Source organism: Nyctereutes procyonoides, unplaced genomic scaffold, assembly GCF_905146905.1.
Source record: "Nyctereutes procyonoides isolate TBG_1078 unplaced genomic scaffold, NYPRO_anot_genome, whole genome shotgun sequence".
In the NCBI taxonomy this organism is placed as follows: domain Eukaryota; kingdom Metazoa; phylum Chordata; class Mammalia; order Carnivora; family Canidae; genus Nyctereutes; species Nyctereutes procyonoides.
This window is the reverse complement of record NW_026575030.1, coordinates 24587862-24610314: the sequence shown is the minus strand read 5'-3', so window position 1 is coordinate 24610314 and position 22453 is coordinate 24587862. Positions and strand designations below refer to the sequence as shown.

General features: G+C 36.4%; 1 protein-coding gene across 2 annotated transcripts in view; it reads right to left on the bottom strand.

Moving 5' to 3' along the window:
* Positions 1–3882: 3882 nt before the first annotated feature.
* Positions 3883–22453, bottom strand: part of IQCB1 (IQ motif containing B1) — a 67739-nt gene continuing 49168 nt past the window's right edge. For both annotated transcript variants that reach the window (XM_055316378.1, XM_055316379.1), the window contains 5 exons: positions 16323–16465; positions 14161–14309; positions 8773–8904; positions 5307–5463; positions 3883–4456 (listed from right to left, as the gene is read on the bottom strand). In XM_055316378.1, coding sequence (XP_055172353.1) covers positions 4227–4456; positions 5307–5463; positions 8773–8904; positions 14161–14309; positions 16323–16465 — 811 coding nt within the window. In that variant the 3' untranslated portion in view covers positions 3883–4226. The remainder of the gene's footprint in view (positions 4457–5306; positions 5464–8772; positions 8905–14160; positions 14310–16322; positions 16466–22453) is intronic.

The following is a 22453-nucleotide window of genomic DNA, read 5'->3' as shown; positions in this document are numbered from 1 at the left end:
CTAAGTTTATTGAAAGTCTTACCTTTGTTCCTTGGCACATGATTTTTCTTTTTTCTACATGTTTTTTCTTTTATTTTTAAAAAAAGATTTTATTTATTTATTCAGGAGAGACACAGAAGGAGAGAGAGGCAGAGACACAGGCGGAGGGAGAAGCAGGCTCCATGCAGGGAGCCTGACGTGGGACTCCAGGATCACGCCCTGGGCTGAAGGTGGCGCTAAACCGGTGAGCCACCCGGGCTACCCTGTTTTTTCTCTGTTTTCATAATTTTCTCTTTATTTTTGATTTGCAGCAATGTGAGGTTTTTAAATTTTTTATATTTTTTTTGTTATTTATTCTGCTTAGGTTTCTCTAGGATTCTTGGATCTGTGGTTTCATTAATCTGAAAAAAATTCTTGGCCATTTTACTTCAACTATTTCTGCCTCATTTCTCTTCTATTTCTGGTACTCCAGTTATCCATGCAATGCCATTTGATATTGTTTCACAATTCTTGCCTTTCTCAATCCCTTCTTTATTCTTTTTGTCTTCATGTTTCCATTTGGAAAATTTCTATTGATCTATTGTCAAATTCACTTATTCTTTGCTTAATTCTAGTCTGCTAATGAACTTCTCTCTCTCTCTTTTAAAAGATTTTATTTATTTATTCATGAGAGAGAAAGAGGGAGGTAGAGACACAGGCAGAGGGAGAAGCAGGCTTCATGCAAGAAGCCTGATGTGGGACTCAATCCTGGAACTCCAGGATCACACCCTGAGCCAAAGACAGACATTCAACCACTGAGCCACCCAAGTGTCCCTGCTAATGAACTTCTCAAAGAAATTCTTAACTGCTAATACTGTGCTTTTTCTAGCATTTCCACTGATCTCTTTTTAAATAGTTTCTATCTCTGTGAAACTCACCATCTGTTTATGCATGTTGTCAACTTTTGAGTTATATCTTTTAACATATTAACAGTAGTTATTGAGTGTGAGTCCTAATATCTGAGTCCTCTCTGAATCTGGTAGTTATCTCTTGAAAAAAGGTTATTTTCTTCCCTAGATTTTGGTGTGCCCCAATTTTTGACTTATTGTCAGATATGTATAAAATAGAAAAGACTAAGGGTGATACTACTATGCCCAGACAAGGGTACAACTCTTTTTAGATCAGACAGTAAGTTTGGGAATGTTTTATAAAGATTTGTTTGCTCTTTGCCCCATGTTGTGGGATGGGGCTGCTAAACCCCTGGAAATTCTTGAGTAATAGGGGCATTTTGTTCTTTATGTTAGACCACTGGACTACATATGAGTTTATGCTAAATAAAGGAATCAAAACAGGGGGTGAATCATGACAGAAAGGCCAACTGTGATTAGAGGGTTGAGGATTTGAGCCACATAATATCAGCCTGACCTCCCAACCTCTGAGGAGGTGAGGGAAGGCTGGAGATTGACTTCAGTCACATGCTCAATGATTCAAACAATCACCCTATGTTATGAAACCACAATAAAAACTCAGAACATTAGACTTCTGAGGAAGATGGTGGAGTAGGAGCCCCCTAAACTTGCCTTGTCCCATAGATACATCTAAGTAACACTCACTTTAGTGTAAATAACCCAGAAAACAACCCAAAGACTGGCAGAACAAACTCCACAACCAGATGTAGAGAAGGGGTCACACTGAAGTGGGTAGTAAGGGCAGAGATATGGTAGGGAGCTAAACTCTGTAGGTCCAGCTGCAGGAGGGAGGGAGCTGTGGGTGCAGAGAAGGCAAGAAACAGACTATCACACCAGCGATCCTGCACAGGGAAAACAAATCCCCATACCATTTGGTTTTGAAAGTTAGAAGGGCCGAATTTCATGAGTTCTTACAACCAGAGACTTAAAGCATGGAACATTAAAAACTCAGCTCAGTTCTGAGAGAGCCCAAAGGGCGATAGAAGGCTGAGTCCCCATCTTTAAAGAGACAGCAAACAGCCCATGGAGATTAAGCATAGAAGCAGTAGTTTGAAAAATGCCTGGGGCATATGGGAGGGAGAGTTACTTACCGATCTCAGAGTTCACAAATAAACTGGCAGGTTCATTTTCCCTCAAGCTCCCTCCCTCCTATCACCAGCATAACCACAGGGCCACCTGCAGGAACCAGCATGGTTTTCCTTTTTATCTTCTATGTACCATAGACTTCAAATTATTTTTGAAACCTGTTGTTACCTTGTGCTTAGAGAGGGGTCTGGAAAGCTCGAAGGTTTTTTAGTATTCTGGCTCCACTCTCCACTTTCAAGGGTCCCTGTATGCCTTTGCCACAGGGGTTTCTCTCCATGCTGGTGATAAATTGCCATGGCACGTTACTTGGTGCTAGCTGTTGGGACATGGGTGTTGTGTTGTCCTGATCCGGCCTAAATTAGGCAGATCTCTTCTTCCTGTGATTGGAGGTAGGGCTTTCTCAGTGTTCCTATTCTTCTCCCTCTTGGCAGTCATTATCTGTGGTGGTCTTGGCAGTTTCCTTCCCAGCATTGGCAGACATCTGCTTTGTGTTACATGGGATTTCTGGGGCTAAGATGATTTCTTATCTCTCAGGAGGAGAATCTGGTTTCCATCTCTCCCTCAGCAATGCTGGATTTCGTTTGGTGTCTAGGTCTAGAGTGTTTCCTATCCTGCTCCCAGAAACAGATAGTTTTTATTTCTATTTCCTCCTTAACATGCAATGGAATTTTCTCTGATCCTTGGGGTTAAGAGGGCTTACTGCCCCTGCTCCAGCAGTCTAAGGCAAAAGCCTTAGAAGCCCTCTTAAAAAAGAGAAGGGTTTGGGAATGCAGACAGGACTTAGATCATGTCACTCAGTAGCAGCCTATCACGTTTGCCTACACCATGAAGGGCATCTCTTCAGGCCTGCTGCCCTGCTCCCAACCTTTCCTGAATTTGGTGAAGGTCTGAATTCTCCTGTCTGAGGCTCCTAGATGTTCTAAACTGACATGCTACCCCATTACTGGCCTTTAAGAATTCGTTAAAACTTTAGCTATCTTTGTCTCCTGTGCTCTACTAAAGATGAAATAGCTCATTTCACAGATACTGAGTCCCATCTCAATTTACTTGGTTGTCCCTAGGGCCTCAGCAATCAAATAGGCTCAAGAAAAATTATTTTTGCAGATTATCTGGCATTTTTTTTAACCCGAGAGCAACATTTTCACATAGCTTTCTAAATTCTCACTGAAACCAGAACTTCCATCTGATTATCACAGATGAATTATATACATTTCTTTCCCAATTATGAATAATAATTACATTAGGATACTAACTAGAACTTTACTAAACTTAATTTTAGAGGACTGGATGTTATAAAATTTGGTCTTATCATCCAGAAATATTGGTATTTTCACTCATTTATATAAGAAGTACCCTCCAGGTTCCTTACCTTGAGTCCATGATTTGTTAATTGTTTTTAACTTAAAACTCCATATTGTTACAAATACAAATAGAAGTAGGTCTGAAAAAAAAAAAAGCTTCTAGTATTAAAATACAATTAAAGATAAATAGGAAAATCAGAAAATATTAGGTTGGAACCAAATAAATATATAGCTACCTAGGATCATATAAAAGTTAAGCATTATATTTAGCTCTGAGATTCATAGTAGATAAGACAAAGGGAACCAATGAGTTACATAATTCTCATAGTTAAAACAATTTTATCTGAAAGAATTTTTTCTTGTGCTGAATCCTAGGATTTTTAAAAAAGTAGTTCTTTTAGAAATATGGCAGAAAATGAATTCAACCACTGTTTGGTAGAAAATAGTGAAGTACCCTTCAAATGACCATTTGTTCTCTCACCTTAATAAAGTCCAAGAGCACCCTTCTTATATTAGAGAACTATGAAATCTAAATAATAAATGTGAAAAGTTGAAGTAATCTTGACAAGTTTTTGAAAATAATTGTTGAAAATATTTATTTAGAAGACACCTTTGGTAGGAAAACAGCAAAACAAGAGAAAATTTAACATAAACAGAATGTCATGCTGAGGTTAGTTCCACATAAAAGCCACATTCTTAATTTGTATGTGTGGCCATGGATGGTCGTGTGAAAAAAGGAAAATAGAACTGTGAAAGTGGGAAGACAACTCTTTGCTTACTGCCTGAAAATCTTATTTGGAGAGGAATCTCTGGAAAGCCATGAGTGAAAGATAGTTCTAGTCTACTAGCATGCCAGAGGGAGAACCAAAATAATCTAAAATAAAGGATTTGTGTCATTTCTCTGGAGAGCTTCCTAAGGGGGTTTGGTTCCACCAATGAATAAAGTTCCTAATTCTAAACTAAACTCATCCTTTGGAACATCAATCTCATCTCCTGCTTCTTCCCCAAGCTTCTTCCACCAAGGTGCCTGTATATGCTTCAGGGCAGTAAGATGGGCCTGCTTGGCCTTAGCTGCCACAGGCCTGGATCTACTTAGGAAGAGTTCAGGTTCTTTCCCTTCTGCCTCCTTCAGACTCGGTGCCTCTGTAATAAACAGAAAATAAATAGGTGAGTAGAAGAGTTCTGTACCAAACAAGTAGGAACTTGGAAACTATAGAGTTGGAACTCTGCTATAGCAAGCAGGGACAGGGTTCCAACTCTGAATCTTCATCATTGCTAGCTATAGATGGTATATGACTATTCACAAGTTGTAGGTGTGGCTGACAGCAACTGCCCACCCCCCACTGTGTTTAAAAAAATAAAAAAAGATGTAGCTTTTTAAAGATGATTTAAAAAACATGAATTCTTAAAATATAGTAGAACCCCATCCTATATATGAGAGGCTCAATTACACCCCTCTATTAAAAAATACAAAATTCGAAAGTAATGGCACTAAATAGAGAACTCTGGCCTTCTCTGCTCCATATATTTTAAAAGTGTTTCGCAGGTGGATTCAAACACTGTGGCTTCATGGATGAGATCTCTCACTAAATGTCCCTGTGAGCAGATGAATTAACTTTTGTGAAAGCACTTCATTAAAAATTATAAAATGGCATTGTAACTTCGGTCATCACCAACTTCTAAAATATGATCAAAAGCTTTTGAGGTTACACAAAAGAACCTACCTAGTAGGGCTCAGCACCTTTATAATTAGTAACTATTGTCTGAGTCGATACCTTTGAAGGATAGCAAGACTCGGAAGAACAGCCAAAAAGGAGCTTATGGGATCTGTATTTGAAAAGATCACGGGCTGGCATGTTCTGTATCTAGAAATTTCTCAGGACAAGAGACAGTCTAAACCATTAAGTGGTATTTTCCTTCTGAAGATTTTAGATGTCACAAAATCTTGCATAGGGTGTTCATTTTAGGAAACAAAAATGGAACAAGCACATACTCATTAACTGTTCAATGTTGGTGCTGATCTGAGCCATCAGAGCCTCCCTGTGCTGCTGGGCTCTCTCTTCTAGGGCCCTGCTCATAAGGTAGTGTTGCAGTTGTTCTTGAGCTTGGGAATGGAGCTCTCTGCTAGTCATATCTGACATTTGAGAGCTCTGGGAAGAAAGAACAGAAATATTATTACAGGAGACACACATACACCCACACCCATGTTTTGCTCAACCACTTAGAAGAGGTTTCAGCATGTTTAGCTGCCTCTCATCCTATCAGTTGAATCTCATCTAGCTTGTTCTCTTGTGCAAGCATTAAATAGCCTTTTAAAAGCAGCTTCAGATAAAAATTCAGGGGGTAGTTTCTTTCTGGTGTGCTCCTATACTTTACTTCCTCACACACTGTGGAATTCTGGGAGAAGAGTTATGATTGAGAGACCACAGGGAAAACTACGAATGGTTTGGTAAAGATACTGGCCTGGAACAGGAGTAACAAGGCAACCTCTTGTTCCAGACCCCACCTGACAGACTCCGTCACCGTCGGTCCTAAACTTATTTAAACCATAATGTTAGAATTGCTTCTGGTTTCACAGATTAAGGTACAAAATCAGCTAAAGGACCATATTCCTTTGGCTATGCAATTACTTTGAAGACAATTAGTTCAGAGAAGAATCAGAAAATCTTAACTCTGAAGCTGATAAAGCTTTTGATTATCACAACTTCTCAAATATTCCAGTTAGTTCCTGGCTCTGGTCTGGGATGCAGTCCCTCTCCAGCTACCACCATACTTTTCAGTCACAGAATCTTAAACAGCAGCACTAGAATATGACTAAGGCACTACTTCTTTTTTAAACAGAAGCATGCATCAAAATCATACATAATGCATTAAAAAAGGAAAGAGAGAGAGAGAGAAAGAGAAATCAAAGACCTCAATGTAAGAGATAAAACTATAAAACTCTTAGAAGAAAAGATAGAGGGAAAGCTTCATGACATTAGGTCTGGCCATTTCCCAAATATAACACTGAAGATATAGTTATAACAAAAGGTAAAACAGACAAGTTGAACTTCCATCAAAATTAAAAATTTCTGCGCAGCAAAGGATACTATGAACTGAGTAAAAAGGTAACACACTGAATAGGAGAAAATATTTGTGAATCACATACCTGATAAAATATTAATATCCAGAACATATAGATAACTCCTAAAACTCAATAACCCCCCCAAAAAAAACCCAAACAACCTGCTTAAAAAATGGGCAAAGAATTTGAATGAACATTATGTTAACTAAATTGAATTTAAATTAAAAAAGAAGATATTCCAATGGCCAATAAAAGATGCTCAACATCAGTAATCATTAGGGAAATACAAATCCATTCACAATGATATACACCTCATATTCCTTAGGATGTGAAAGTAACAATAGGCGAGGATATGGAGAAACTGGAACCCCTATGCACTGCTAGTGGGAAAGTAAAATGGATCAGTGCATTGGAAAATAGTACGGAGGTTTCTCAAAAAAACCAGAAATAAAATTACCGTAAGATTTAGCTATTCGGCTCCTGGGTATATGCCCCCCAAAATTTAGAGTAGTGATATGAAGAGATATTTGTATATCCATGTTCAAGGCAACACTATTCACAATAGCCAAAAGGTGGAAGTAATCCAAGTGTCCATCAATAGCTGAATGGATAAACAAAATGGGGTATATACTTATAATGGAATATTATCCAACCTTAAAAAATTCTTTAAAAAATAAAAAAGCTATGATGTGGATGAACCTTAAAGACATTGGACTAAATGAAATAAGTCAGTCACAAATGGATAAATACTGCATGATTCCACTCATAGCAGATACTCAGCACAGTCTAATTTATAAATATGGGGGGGGTGGCAGAGGGAGAGGGAGGAGCAGGCCCTGAGCAGGGAGCCCAATGGGGGGCTTGATCCCAGGACCCTGGGATCATGATCTGAGCTGAAGGCAGCCACTTAACCAACTGAGCCACCCATTTGTCCCAACACATCCCTTTAAAAATATGAATGTATGAACAATGTCCTTCTCTCTCTCTCTCTCTCTCTTTTTAAAGATTTTTGTTTATTTATTCATGAGAGAGACAGAGAGAGGCAGAGACACAGGCGGAAGGAGAAGCAGGCTCCTTACAGGGAGCCCAATGTGGGACTTGATCCTGGACCCCAGGATCACGCCCTGGGCTGAAGACAGGCACTTAACTGCTGAGCCACCCACAATGTCCTTCTCTGCTAAGTCTAACATCTGTGTAATCTCTAAACTGGTTGGATTACATATCCTCCTCATTATGAGTCAAGTCTTCCTACCTCTATATATGCCTGTTACTCTGATTGGATACCAGACATTGTAACTTTTACTTTGTTGAATGCTGGATGTATATATTGGTATTTCTAAAAATCTTGAGGCTTTTTTTTCTGAGATGTGGTTAAATTACATAAAAAAACTTTTGATCTTTTTGGCCCCTGCTTTTATGACTTGTCTAGCAGAATGCGTCAGTCTACACTATTTACTTTCTACTACTAAGGCAAGACTCCTAATCATTCTTTCTGATGTCCTGTGAATTAAGCTTTTCCAGTCTATTTGATGGGAGTATGTACTATTCTTGCACCAGTGTTGAGTATCAGGCACTGTTCTCTCTTTGAAGATGACTGTTTCCTTGGCCCTGGGTAGTTTCCTTCATACATGTGCTAATCAGATTCCTGAAATATACTCAAGGGGTAATATTCTGCAGATATCTGATGTGCTCTTTGTCTATCTTTTTGCTCTGTACTCTGTCCTATGAAATCTAGCTGCCTTGTTCTCTGTAGACTCTCAGTTTCAGCTCCTCAGCATGGGGATTCCAAAGAGCTCCTTCTCTGTTCCTCCTCCTTGTGCTGTGACCTAGAAACTCTCTCAGGGCAATAAGCTAGGGCCATCACTTTGTTCCCTCTCAATAATTATAAGCTTCTTTGTTTGATGTCCATGGTCTTAAAAACCACTGTTTCATGTATTTTATCTTTTTTGTTTCCCAGTGGTTTCAGGAAGGAAGTAAATCCAGTCTCTTTTACTCCATCTTGCCTCTCAGGAATTACTAACCTTCACTGTCTAATGTCCATGGTCTTGAAAACCATTTTTTCAGATGGGAAGTAAATTCAGTCTCTGTTACTCCATTTTGGCTAGAAGTAGAAGTCAGAACTTTTTTCTGTCAACCTGACATTAGAAATGGCAATGACCATGTCTTACTGATTGATATACTATAGGAAATAATCAATTTGAAGCAGTCTCCTTCCTTACTGACTATACTATGGCCCATATAATTAAAAGGCCCCAAATCCCTTAACTCTATGGTAAAGCCACCGTATTACCTTAAACCAATAGTAAATGCACAAATACATACAATACAATGTTTTATTGGTGAATATCATGCACTGAAAAAATGTAACACTAATATGGCACAGAAGCCTGCATACCGGATGTCTTCTGAGATAGTCATCCACTTGTTGCTTTAATTCAACTCTCCGTGCATCCGTGAGATCTTGAAGTCCTCGCCAAGGAGCAAATAGTTTCTTTTTCTTACGGCACTTTGCTAGGAATTTAAGAGTCTGGGGCAAAAAAAGATTTGTGATTTTTTTCATTCCTGACTAACAGAATTATTTTGTTCTACAACATATAGTAACATTATAACAGTTGAGTATGCATGGGGAGAGGGATGGGATTGTGACTAAAGTGAGGGAAGACAATGACTTTTTAATGATATTCTTTTGTTGTGTTTTAATATTTTACAAGTATATATTCATATATTATCTGTATGTAAGCAAAAGAGAGGAAAAGATAGGAAGTGAGTTCTTGTCTCAGTTCTAGTCCCTTATAAATTCTGACTTGGGGCATTGTATAGTAAGCAATAAGGAGGAAAAAACTGGAAATAAGTTTTTGTCTCAATACTAGTCACTTATAAACTGTGTCTGATTTTGGGCAAGTCACTTGATCTCCACAAGATGGGTTCTGTGTCTATAGAAAACACAAACCCCAATTCTACTTAGACTACAAAAATATGAGGACCAAAGGGACAGTATATGAGAAAAAACTTGGTAAAGGGACAGTATATAAAAAAAACTTGGTAAATGAGAAAATATTGTAAAATTGTAAAGTATGGGCCAAATAATGAAAGTACTTTCTGAATGTTCTTCCTTGTGTCCTTCAGAAAGAACTCCCAGTAAAACTAGAAGTCTTGAACAGGCAAGATTTGGAGAAAATCTGAAATTATTCTGGCCAATTTTTTTTTCACTCTTCCTTGTAGTTTTTATTTTCATCAAAATTATATATTTCACATTACTTTAAGGGAAAGGTTGGCAAATTATGGCCCCCATACCAAATTCAGCCTGCTGCTTGTTTTTGTATGGCTTAAGAGTTCAGAATGGTTTTGTACTTTTGTATGGTTAAAAAGTTCAAAAAGGAATATACTGTGACAAGAAAATTATGAAATTCCAAATTCAGTGTCTACAAATAACATATTAACATTTCATGCTTATGTTTTGACTACAGCTTCCTTTGTGCTACAATTGTAGAGATGAATACTTAAAACAGACTGCATGGCTCACAAAGTATAAATAAAATATTTTACTATTCTGTGCTTTCCAGGAGAAAACTCGTTGATGTAACAATCTATTGTTTAAAATGTCAGTTTTATATAAATTCTTACTCACCCCCCCCAAAAAAAAACCCCCCTGCAGTTCTCTGCCCCTTCTCTCAAAGATAACAACTTTAACACTTTCAGGTTTTTCTTTTGATGTTTATGTCCATCTACTTTTCTGTCAGTTTTCAGGTATAGGTATTATCTATTGACTTTCTTGTATGGAAGATAAGGATTTAGCTTAGGTCTCTTTCACTGCTTGCTCTCCCACATACTTTCCATATCCCTAAACATCCAATATTATGATAAATTTAGTTACATCAATGCCCAGTATTTACATAATTATGACTACATCAAGGCCATTCAATTTTGATCCACATAGTATATAATTTACTTTCCCTTTTTTGCATTTTAAAATTTTCTCTAGAATTAGTGTTTTCCTGTGCTTACTTTTCTACATAATTATCACTGATTATGTATCTAAACTCTGTCTTAATGCTTAATACATTAAAACATATCAGACATTCTGTCAAATTTATTTTGCTGGACATATATATATTTTGGAGCTTTCTGACCCGCTCCAACCTAAACTGACTACTCTCTATGTCTGGTATCTCCATTCACCATCATCTTGGTGCCTCCTTTTCATTTTCCTATATTCTACATTGTCTTTTTTCTTGGGTAACTTCTTTGTTTTAAAGACTTTGTGATGCATAAAAATGTCTTTAGTCTACCCTTACCTTAAATTGATGGTGTGGGTGGAAATCATTTTCCCTCAAATATATAACAGCCTTAATCTAATACATTTTAGCTACCAGGTTTTGTTCTGTTCTTTCTTTCAAATGTTTGAATGTTTGACCTCCTGGACTGGTTATCTTTTTTTTTTTTTTCCCTGCTCTATAGATTTCCCAAACTTTTCCCTAGCCCTTTTATTATGTCTTTTATTTTTTCTTCTGCTGATTTTGATTCTATTTGTTCCCTTTTATATAGCATCTCGGTTTTGTTTCATGCATTATCCTCTCTTAGCTCTGAGGAAATAATAGATTTTTAAAAAGTTTTCTTATCCCTGCAATGTCTCTATTTCCATCAAGTACTTTTATTCTGTTTGTTTTGGCCTCAGCTTTTCTCAGATACCCAATGACATTTTGAGCTATTTTTAAGAGTGAGCCCTAAGAAGGTGTTTAGAAATTCTGGATAGGTAGGTAGGGCTTAACCACCATACTTCAATACAGAAAGACCGAAATGAGCTGTTTCTTTGAAGTACACCATTGTGAGTATACTTATAACTTTTCTCAGATTTCCTGAAGAAGATACTCTCCATCTACTCTTTTAAGAGATAAGCCTGGCTGACAGCACACTGGAACATAAGGGGAGAAAAAAAAAAGGGCTGGAGGTCTTCTCAATCAGTATATAAAATTTCCGTAATATCTCTGTTTTAGTATGTTATTGGAGCCTTCAACTGTGCTTACAGCCTCCTGTTGAGAGACCCTCTCCTTTCCTTGGATTCTTTCCTTTACTTGATTCTTCTTCTTTGCTTCTCCTTCTCTCTCCTCTACCTCCTGCTTTTGTACCACTCTAGGCTTAACATGTTATGCTGGGAACCTTAGAATTAAGGTACCAGAACAGAAGAATCTCTGTTCCTAGATCAAAAAAGGCCACCTTGACCATTTCTTCATTCTTTGGTCATTTCAGGACTCTCTGAAATTATATTTCTCTCCTTGTTTTTTTATTTTCTCAACTGCTAATGGTTTGTTTTACTAAGTGTTTTTGTGGTCAGTCTGTAATGGATATGTATAATAGTGCTGTAATACTTTTCTGCTATAATCAAGTGGCAAAAATTGCCCTCATTCTGGCCCTAAAGACCAGACACCAGCAACCAGCATCTTCCTTCTTAGCTTAAGAGATAAGAAAGTAAGAGAAGAAACTCCTGAGGAATTAAAAGGGAAAATGCAGTGAACTCTTCAAATTTAATTTCAACACTATGCCACTACGGAGAAGTCCAAGTTGCCTATGTTAAACCTGTATAATTTGAAATTAGCAGTTTTACACAGGATTTTTCAATTTCTAGCTACATGAGAATGCCTTTGCTTTTGCACAAAATAAGGGAGGGAGAAAGGTAAATAATGGCTCTGGTCTTTCTTCCAGTTCTGGCCTTTTCCTGCCCAAAACACTAAAAACCAGTTCCTTCTAAGGGACAAGTTCAATGAAATGATACTCCTACTACTTTCAGTGAAACTAGTGAATTATTCCTTTTTCTTTCTTACTAAGATCAGTTGCTGCGCTAACAGAAATATAATAGAAGTCATATATGTAATTTTAAATTTTCTAGTAGCCATATAAAAAGAGAAAAAAATAGGTGAAATTAATATATTGTATATACTAAGTTATTAAACATATTAGAACTCAATATATGTAAATTATTGGCACTTCCACATGTATTCACTGTAAAAATTATTAATGAAGTATTTTATATTTTACACTCTCATACTAAGTTTTCAAAATATGGTGGGCAATTTACACTTACAGCACATTTCAATTTCAACTAGCTATCTGTCAAGTACTGAGGTAGTCACATATGGTTAGTAGGTATTGTATTGGACACAGTATATATACAAGTCTATAGTATGTCTTAGAAAAAGATACTTCAAAATGTAGCAAAATGCGTCATTTACTGATCACTGATTGCCCTATTTGAATTTTCTCAACTACTTTCATTTTTCTTCCCTCTCTATACTTCATAATTTTTCATTCTTTTTCCTCTTTGAAAGGAATCCTCTTCTTATCTACTTTTTGGCTAGCTTTGCTTTGACTTCACCATTATTTTTAGTAACGAGTTGCAAACACTAAATACATGACCTAACCCATCCTTTTTTATTCTTACCATGGAGATCCATATTCCTTTTGGGTGGGGGAGATATGAAGCAGATGTGACTAATCTTTTTCCTCTTATGCCAAAGAAAAGTGTGAAAGCCTAACTAACTTTGCATTCATAGACCTCAGATATTCTCCAATGAGGACCTCTATGCTTCTTTCTCTAAGGAATGGTGGACAAACTGGGGTATCTCACTTTAGAGTGTAGGACCCTTTTATAAAATTTTGGGCTCATCTAAATAGGCAAGGCAGTAATTCAATTTAATAAGGGCCCAGTTGATTCTTTGATAGGGAAGAGTTTTAAAAAGGAAGTAGGCATGAGGTAAAGGTATTAGAAAGGACCCAAAGGTTCCTCTAAAAGAAGTATGTCTAACACTGATATCCATGGGTTAATTCTTAGATGGGCCTGTTTAACAGAGGGTGAAACAGAGATGTAGGTGTGGTTTGGTGATGGTATAGGATTATTCGTTGCAGATATACCTTGACATCACCAGAAAAGTCTGAGGAAGAAGGATGCAGCAGATAAATACCTTCCTATTTCTGTAATACTTACTCTATCCTATTTTTTGAGTAGTTTTTAATAATCTTTGTAAAACGTTAATCACAGAGAATTAAGAAAGAAACTATACAAAATCTATCACTGTGAAAAACTGAAATTAACCCAAACTTCAACAATAAAGAACTATAAAATGCTATAGGACCTGATATCCTAAAATGAAAGTTAACAGGTATAACTAAATAACAGATGTTAGGAAAATTGGTCATTAAATGAAATAAATAGCCTTGTGTGCTATGCTTTTCCAAGGCAATAAAATATTACTAAATCTGAGGAATATTATCATTTAAGAAAGTGATTTTATAATTCAAGAATTATATTGATCCAGTTATATCCAATACATTTTATGTACATCAAAAAAATAAACTATGATGGGCTGAACTAGTACAGGCTTTGCAATTCACAAAATACCTTCCCATAAATTGCGTCATCTCTATTCACATAACAGCTGAGTGAAAAGGGTAGGGTAAATATCCATTCATACATCAAGCACATGCTGAGAGCTGACAACAATAGATAAGACTTAGTTCTTTACCTCTGAGGAAGTCACAGCCAAGGAAAGAAAGAAAAATTAATAAATAACACTGCAGTATGATAAATGGTGTACAAAGTTCTATGTAAGTAGTAAGGACTGAGTGTCTAAATCAGTTTGTCCAATGGTAAAGAGGTTCTTATTTTATAGAAGAAACTAAGACTCAGAAAAGCTAAGTGACTAGACCAATCCTTTACAGCAGGTATATACAAAGTCAGGTTTGAATTCAAACTCCTAATCCAGTAGTTTTTTTGCTACGTTAGACTCACTGCTCTTTGAAGTATGACAGCTGCTTTATACTCCGTGAGAGATGGCCTCTGTTGGCGAAAATTTTTCCTTTCCCTGTACCCTCTCCAGTGTTTCTGGATAATCAATGCTGATTTCTCTTCTATTTCCCGATTATATTTTTCCACCTGACCTAAAAAGATGACAGACACTATTACAACATACTCAACCGCTATGCTTTCTCAATTTCTGGAATCAGGATAATGATAACAACACTCCTACAGTCTGTTTCTTTAAATATTGTTCATTAATTTCCCCAATTTTATTATTTTACAATGATTCTAACATAGCCAGAAAAAAAAAGTCCAAAAATTTTCTCAGATTATGCATGTTCTTTAGAGAAAAGATTCATATACTTTTTGTGGCAAAGGAATGAAAAAGGGTTAAAAATCCAGGAGAAAGAATATTTAGAAAAAAGAATCACAAGTATGTGGCTAGGAATTCAATCCATACCATCAGAGGGAAAAGGCAAAATGCATGTATGTTAACTACTCTGTGTACTTCCAAATATTTCTTAAGTCTACAGATGACTACAGGTAACTCTCTTTATACCTTCTGGGAGGTGCTATATGTGAGAGAAAGAAGAACTCTAGGATGTCTCACAAATGGGAAATTGAGTACACTGCTGGTGCTATTACCTGAGATGGTATTCAGGGAGGGGAAATGGGTAGAGCGAGGGGGTAGATAATGACCAGTTTTTGGGATGCCTGTAGATATCTAACTAAAGGTATCCAACAGGGAGCTGGCTACAAAGTTGTGCTGTCCAACCGCAAATGGTTACTTTAAATAAGGTTAAAAATTCAAGTGCTGGTGTGCACTAGCCACATTTCAAGTACTCAATGGCCATGTCTAACCAGTAGGAACTATATTCAACAGTGCTGATAAAGAACATTTCATTTGTAAAAAGTTCTATTAGGAAGTGCTGGTTTAGGGGCACTTGGGTGGTTTAGTCGGTTAAGCACCTGCCTTCGGTTCAGGTTGTGCTTCCAGGGTTCTGGGATTGATCTCTGTGCAGGGCTCCCTGCTAGGAAGAGAGTCTGCTTCTCCCTCTTCCTCTACCCCTCACCCCTACTTGCGTTCACTTTCTCTCTCTCAAATAAATAAACAAAATCTTTTTTTTTTTTTTAAAAGGAAGTGCTGGTTTAGAACTTGAGAAGATGAAGATGCAAGCAAGATTTGAGTGTGCTAAACATTCAGTAGTTGAAGCTATAATTATGGATAGGATACCATAGGAAGAGCAACATGAGAATAAGAAGTGAAGATGGAAACCTGGGAAACATCTATATTTAAGGAAAAAAGAAAAATAAGAGGTTAGCATGAACACTGGGAATAAGTGGTAGGAAGGGAAGAGGAAGAACAAAAAAAAAAATAAATCTTGAAACCATTCAGATTCCCAGACTATAATATTAATTTCAGCTTAGTGTGTCAAAAATGTCAAGATGTGATGGCACTGGAGGATATTATACTGAGTGAAGTAAGTCAATCGGAGAAGGACAATCATTATATGGTTTCACTCATATGGGGAATATAAGAAATAGTGAAAGGGATTATAGGGAAAATGAGTGGGAAAAATTAGAGAAAGTGACAAAACTGAGAAACTCCTAACATTTTCCTGGGAAATGAACAAGGGGTAGTGGAAGGGGAGGCAGGCGGGGGGGGGGGGGGGGATAGAGTGACTGGGTGATGGGCACTGAGGGGGGCACCTGACAGGATGAGCACTATATGTTGGCAAATTGAACTTCAATAAACAAAAATATATAAACAAAAACAAAAGCAAACAAAAATGGCAAGATATCACAAGGTTTATACTGCAATATGAGTAGAGTTCTGATTCCAGAATGTAGCAGTATTCTAACTCCTTACATAAGATCAAGGGGATTGTTTCTGAAAGCTAACTTTAAGCACGTCTTTTTATGTTTCACTAATTTATTTAAAAGATAAGAAAACTTGTGGAGAGATCACTCATCAACTAATAGGCTTTAATAAAAAAAATAGTAACTTTTTTTTCTGACTCGAGATTTAACTGAGAAAGGTTTACCTGAGAAAGGAGAAACAAGAAAAAGGTACAAATTAAAAGAAAAAATCATCAGGTAGCAGGAAATCTGGTTCATTAAAAGACACTTATAAAATTGACATCGCCACCTACCTGGATGAACTATTTCGAGCATACTCAGCCGTAATTCTCGGGACAATCTCATGGCTCTCTGTCTTTGAAGTTGCAACTGTAATCTGCGGTCCTCTTCTTCTTTCTGCTTATTTAGCTTTAGTAATATCTTGGTTCGTTTAGATCTGTGATAGAAATATTAAGTACCTTATACACAATTTTTTCATAAATGATATACCCATTTAAAGATGTGAAAAAGGGATCCCTGGGTGGCGCAGCGGTTTAGCGCCTGCCTTTGGCCCAGGGCGCGATCCCGGAGACCCGGATCGAATCCCACGTCGGGCTCCCGGTACATGGAGCCTGCTTCTCCCTCTGCCTATGTCTCTGCCCCTCTCTCTCTCTCTCGTGTGACTATCATAAATAAATAAAAATAAAAAAAAAACTTAAAAAAAAATAAAGATGTGAAAAAATGTTTAACCTCACTAATAAATATATACATGCAGTTTGTTACATGCAGTAACAAGTTGAAAACAAACTCTATATCCCACAATAGGGAATTGGATAAATAAATTACTGGTTCATTCACTAGACAGGATTCTATGAACCATAAAAATATAAAAATTTCAAAAAATATTTAGCAAATTGGGAGAGTACCTAAATCTAATGTCAAGTGAAAATAAAATCAGGATATAGAAAACATCCAAAACATGTTATAAACATGTATTACATACATAAAAAAACCCCAAATGATTGAAAAACAAAATTTCAAGAGTGATTTTTATTTTTGCTGCATGGAATGATTATGAATTGTTTTTTTCTTCTTCATGTTCACCTATTTCTCAACTACGGACTAATAATCATTATTATTAGAATCAATTATGAAAATTTTCATGTGGATACAAATAGTTTAACTGGTATTTGTATATTAGCTTCTCTTATTCACCAAAATTTTTCCTTAGCCATTTCTACCTAGTTTTGATTGCTTCTTAATTACTATGTAAGGAGATCACAAATATTAGTCTATAGTGAATATACTCAAAATGCTTTCAGATATCCATAGAAAAAGAAAACAGAAAGGGTAAGAAGAGAATACATTATTCATGTCTATAGACTTGATTTGCTTGTGTCTCACTCAAGAGCATTTGCTCTTATATTCTTTTTCAGAATTCAACTGCCAGCAAATGAGGTTCTTCTCTATAGCTTTGTAGACAGGTAGACTTCAAAAGAGTATACTTATGGTTATAATGATTTTTAATTCAGTTTCTTTTGGAAAAGGAAAAACAAGCATAAAGCAATTTAAAAAATCTTTTAAAACCAAAAAACCTCACAAAATTATTTTGATAAAAATTTTTGTAAGGTTTTCGTTTATTAGTATTTAACAGCTACTAATTACAATTTAAGTGTTTTCTTAGCTTTACACTTTGTCAAGAGTCAGAGGCTTGTTTCAAAATATCTTTATCATTCTGAAAGGCAGAGAAGACCTCAAAGTGCACATGTACCAAAAAGATAAGGGGTTCTAGAGAGGATATAGGGCTAGCTGAATAGTTTCTAAGTGTCTCTTCCTCTTCCAAAGAGTTGGAAAAGATGGAAGGGGCCTTTATGTTCTCAAAGAATTCCTATAGAACTCTCCCTGCAAAATTCTAGATTGTCTACAACATATAGGTAAGGACATTTTACCCTTTAACTATTTATGGAAGGTAAAAGACAACTGCTGGCCCTAAACAAAACCTCCTTTTAAATTACCTCATTGGTAGATTATAATGTCTAATATTTCATTATCATTATTTTAAATTTACTACTAGTAAAAGAAACAGTAATAATTAAAATTGTATTGCTAGGGCATTTAATCTGTCAGAAAAATGCGTCTGAGAAAAGCCTGTAAGTAATAATATACAGTAAAAATGAAAGGACTATGGAACATGGAGGTAGAAGTAAAATTTTTTAATTTTTTTAGAAGTAAAATTTAAGAAATAGAAATATAGTAGAAAAGTAAAGTTCAAAGACTGAAATGACTATACATTATAAATATGTATGTTTCTGGATTCATTCTTTAATTTCATATTTGAAAATATTTATTAAGAATTAATGTGATTTTGGGGGATCCCTGGGTGGCTCAGTGGTTTGGCGCCTGCCTTTGGCCCAGGGCGCGATCCTGGAGTCCCGGGATCGAGTCCCATCGGGCTCCCGGCCTGGAGCCTGCTTCTCCCTCTGCCTCTCTCTCTCTCTATCATAAATAAATAAATAAATTAATTAATTAAAAAAAAGAATTAATGTGATTTTGAATTTGAATGTTTTCCTCCCACTTAGGAACATTCTAGTTAGTTACTCTGTAGTTCTAGTTAGAGAGTTTCTTTAATCACTAAAAAATTAAAAGAATATTCATTTAACTGGTCTCTTTATAAGAAAGACTACTCATTTGACCATCTGGCATCTGTGTCCACTTCTGAAAAGGAAAAGAGTGATCAGATATATTCCCAAGATAGTTCATATAAGTATATTCCATGAGTTACATTTAATCAACATGAATCTTTACCATCAAAGAGGGAGCTAGCCCAACTATCTACAACTAAGACATTAGGAAGTCTCTCAGAATTCCTTTGCCAGAGAAGAGTAAGTAGAAACTGGGGAGTCCCATATGAGCTGATTGCCAAAATAGTTGAGTTCATTAACTCAACAAACATTTATCTGACTGACTGCTGCCTGCTTGGTACCATCAACTCAGGGAAACAGAGAAGAAACATAGTTCTGCCCTTCAGAGCTCAATTTCAAGGAGAAGTTGAAGGGTAGCAGAATATGCATTTTGGCATAAGGATTATTTTGAGCTGGAGGCAAATGAGAATCCACAAATGTAGAAAGAGCTTTCCAGAGCTTTCCTCATAGGATTAAAAGCAGAAACGTCTCACAAATGAACACTAATAAATCCTCCCTCCCAAAGAAGTTTTATGGCCATGAAGAAGATGGAAAGTTGGTGCCAACAGACAACCCACATATTTCATTAGATTCCAAAATATATTTACCTTTCCAGAATTTCCTTACTTTGGAGGTCTAAAATCCTTTTCTTTTTACCTGTCACTTCTCTATTATTTATTATTCTTTGTTAAGATACTATATATGCCCAAGTTCTAACTACTCATTTGACTTAATGATCATGTGAGGTTTCTTCTGCATCATGGGCACTGCACACATTAATAAATTGTTTTTCTCTTGTTAATAGTTCCCCCCCTTTTTTGTTGTCAGTCTGATTTCCAGGGAATGAACCTAAAATAGGTAAAGGGAAATATTTTTCTTCCCCTACAAAGTGAAACAAGTACAATTAAGACACCAAAACATGAGGGAAGCCTGGGTGGCTCAGCGGTTGAGCATCTGCTTTCGGCTCAGGTCATGATCCTGGAGTCCCAGGATTGAGTCCCACCTCGGGCTCCCAGCATGGAGCCTGCTTCTCTCTCTGCCTATGTCTCTGCCTCTATCTCTCATGAATAAATAAAATCTTTTAAAAAATGTATCAGCAATATGATAAAGGCAGGTAAGTTGGGAGGTTTCCCAAACATAACTGGTGTTAGCTGTTAGCTGTGTCTGAAAATTTTGCTGAGCACCTAATAGAAAATAAAGTTTCTGACCATAAAAGATGATTCAGTAAAAAAGAAACCCCCAAGTGGTAAGAGGATGGGCAAAATGGGTAAAGGGGAGTGGGAAGCACAGGCTTCTAGTTATGGCATGAGCAAGTAATGTGGATGAAAGGTATGGAATAGGGAATACAGTTAATGGTATTGTAATAGCATTATATGGTGACAGATAGGAGTTATGCTTGTGGTAGCACAGCATAAGTGTAGACCCATCTACATATCACTAAGTTGTATATCTGAAACTAATATAACTATACATTAGTCTAAAAAAAAGGCAGCTCAAACGGTATCTTATACATCATGAAAAATAAAAAAATAAACCCCCCTCAAGAGAGTGATTAGTAAAGGTGTGTCTACACAAGAGTGACTCTTGCTGGAATTTAAAAGTTCTGATCAATTTGGGCCCATAATTATGAGTGGTAGGCAGTCCCTTCCCCCAACAAAAAAACATGGGAGGGAAAAATTATTCTGAGATAACAAGTTGACCACAAAGAGACAGAAATAACCTTTGCAGAAAGCCCAGTTATAAAAAAAAGCAAGAAAAATTTGCATAAACTATTTCAACTTGAAAAGATGCTGAAGGCTGAGCAAACTTGAAATTAAAAATTAATAAATAAATAGAACCCAAAGATTAAAACTATACTTCAATCTGTCCCAAAACTTCAAACTCAAAATACTGGAAAAAAAAAAAACAAATTACAATGTGAGATTTTTTTTTAAGATTTTAATTATTTATTCATGAGAGAAGCAGAGACATAGGCAGAGGAAGAAACAGGCTCCCTGCAGGGAGCATGATGCAGGACTCAATCCCAAAACCCCAGGGTCACGACCTGAGCCAAAGACAGATGCTCAACCACTGAGCCACCCAGGTGTCTCATAATGTGAGATTTAAATAATTCTGGCTTCACAGCTAATCTCTTCTAATGGAAATACTTATAACTGGACTGGTTTTGTTATTCAATGGAATTTCTATTTTAAAATAGTGGAACATTAATTAGATTCTATAGATACACTTTTTTTTTTTAAGATTTTATTTATTTATTCATGAGAATACAGAGAGGAGAGAGAGAGAGAGGCAGAGACACAGGCAGAGGGAGAAGCAGGCTCCATGCAGGGGGGCCTGATGTGGGACTCGATCCCAGGTCTCCAAAATCACGCCCTGGGCAGAAGGTGGCGCTAAACCGCTGAGCCACTCGGGCGGCCCTAGATATACTTTTAAGTGGACAAAATCTGAATCCTGGGATACTTTTAAATAGATTTTAATATTACAAGAGAAAGTAAACTGGCAGATTTGACAACTACTGTGAGAGTAAAAATTAATTAATTAATTCATTACCATGAGTCCATGGTATAGGTGTACCTTTAAATGTAAGAGGGCAGAGAGCTGAAAATTATAGCAAGTGAATCCATAAGTAATAAATACTCTACCTAAGTTCAACACAGAAGGCAAGGCTATACCAAGAACATCTCAGATTTTTGAAGAGAATAATATACATTGTGACTCTCAAAGTATTCATCATTTCCCAAATTTATTTGACCACAGAAATCCTTTTAAAAATGTTTTTAAACAAATACATTGCAGGTTCCACAATAAACTTTGAGCAATGCTGTAATGGATTTTAACTGCCTCTCACAAGTATTATTTATTTAACATATCTATTTGTCTAACTGGATCTGAAAACACTAAAAGGCAAAAATGTACCATATGCATTTTTCCCACTATAATTTTTTCTAAGTTCAAGGTAATATGCTAAAAAAAAACCCCACCCTTTATATTATTTTAATCTTAGGAGGTACAAAAACAATTATCCCCATTAAATAGATGGGAAGGGCACCTGGTTAAGCATCTGCCTTTGGCTCAGGTCATGAACCCAGGGTCCTGGGATTGAGTTCCGCATCAGGCTTCCCCTTGGGAGCTTGCTTCTCCCTCTGCCTAGGTCTCTGTCTTTCCCTGTGTCTCTTATGAATAAATAAAATCTTTAAAAAATAAATTAAATAGATGGGAAACTTGGGGCTGAGAGGTTGCGCATCTTGTCTATGGTCATTCAGTCCAAAGTTGCTGAGGTGAAATACAAAATCAAGTCTGTTTAACTCTCCCAATACCCAGACAGCCTCTGGCATATATTAGGCAATTTTAAAAATTCATGCTTTTTAAAAAACAAACAAAACTCATGCCAATATTAATAATCTATCTTCAACTTCTTTAAAGGCGATTTTCATCAATGACTTAAATCTAAATTTTAGTTCACTATTTTAAAACATTTTTATAACTGAGAAATTCATTTGCAATTATTAAAAGACTAGTTTTAGTTCTCTTAAAAAACTGACTTCTAGAATATGCAAGTTTCACTACAGTGAATGAAAATTTAGCTTAAGGCTGCTTGAAAAATCACCTCTAAGATGGCTCTATTTCATCATAAATGACTAGGAAGGAGCTAAGTCATGTAGTTGTGTGGATGTATATATATGTTATTCTTTCCATTGCCTCTAAGAATCTGGATGGGTCAGTCATATAAAAAAGTGGGCCATGTCTTCAGGATTTCATTTTTT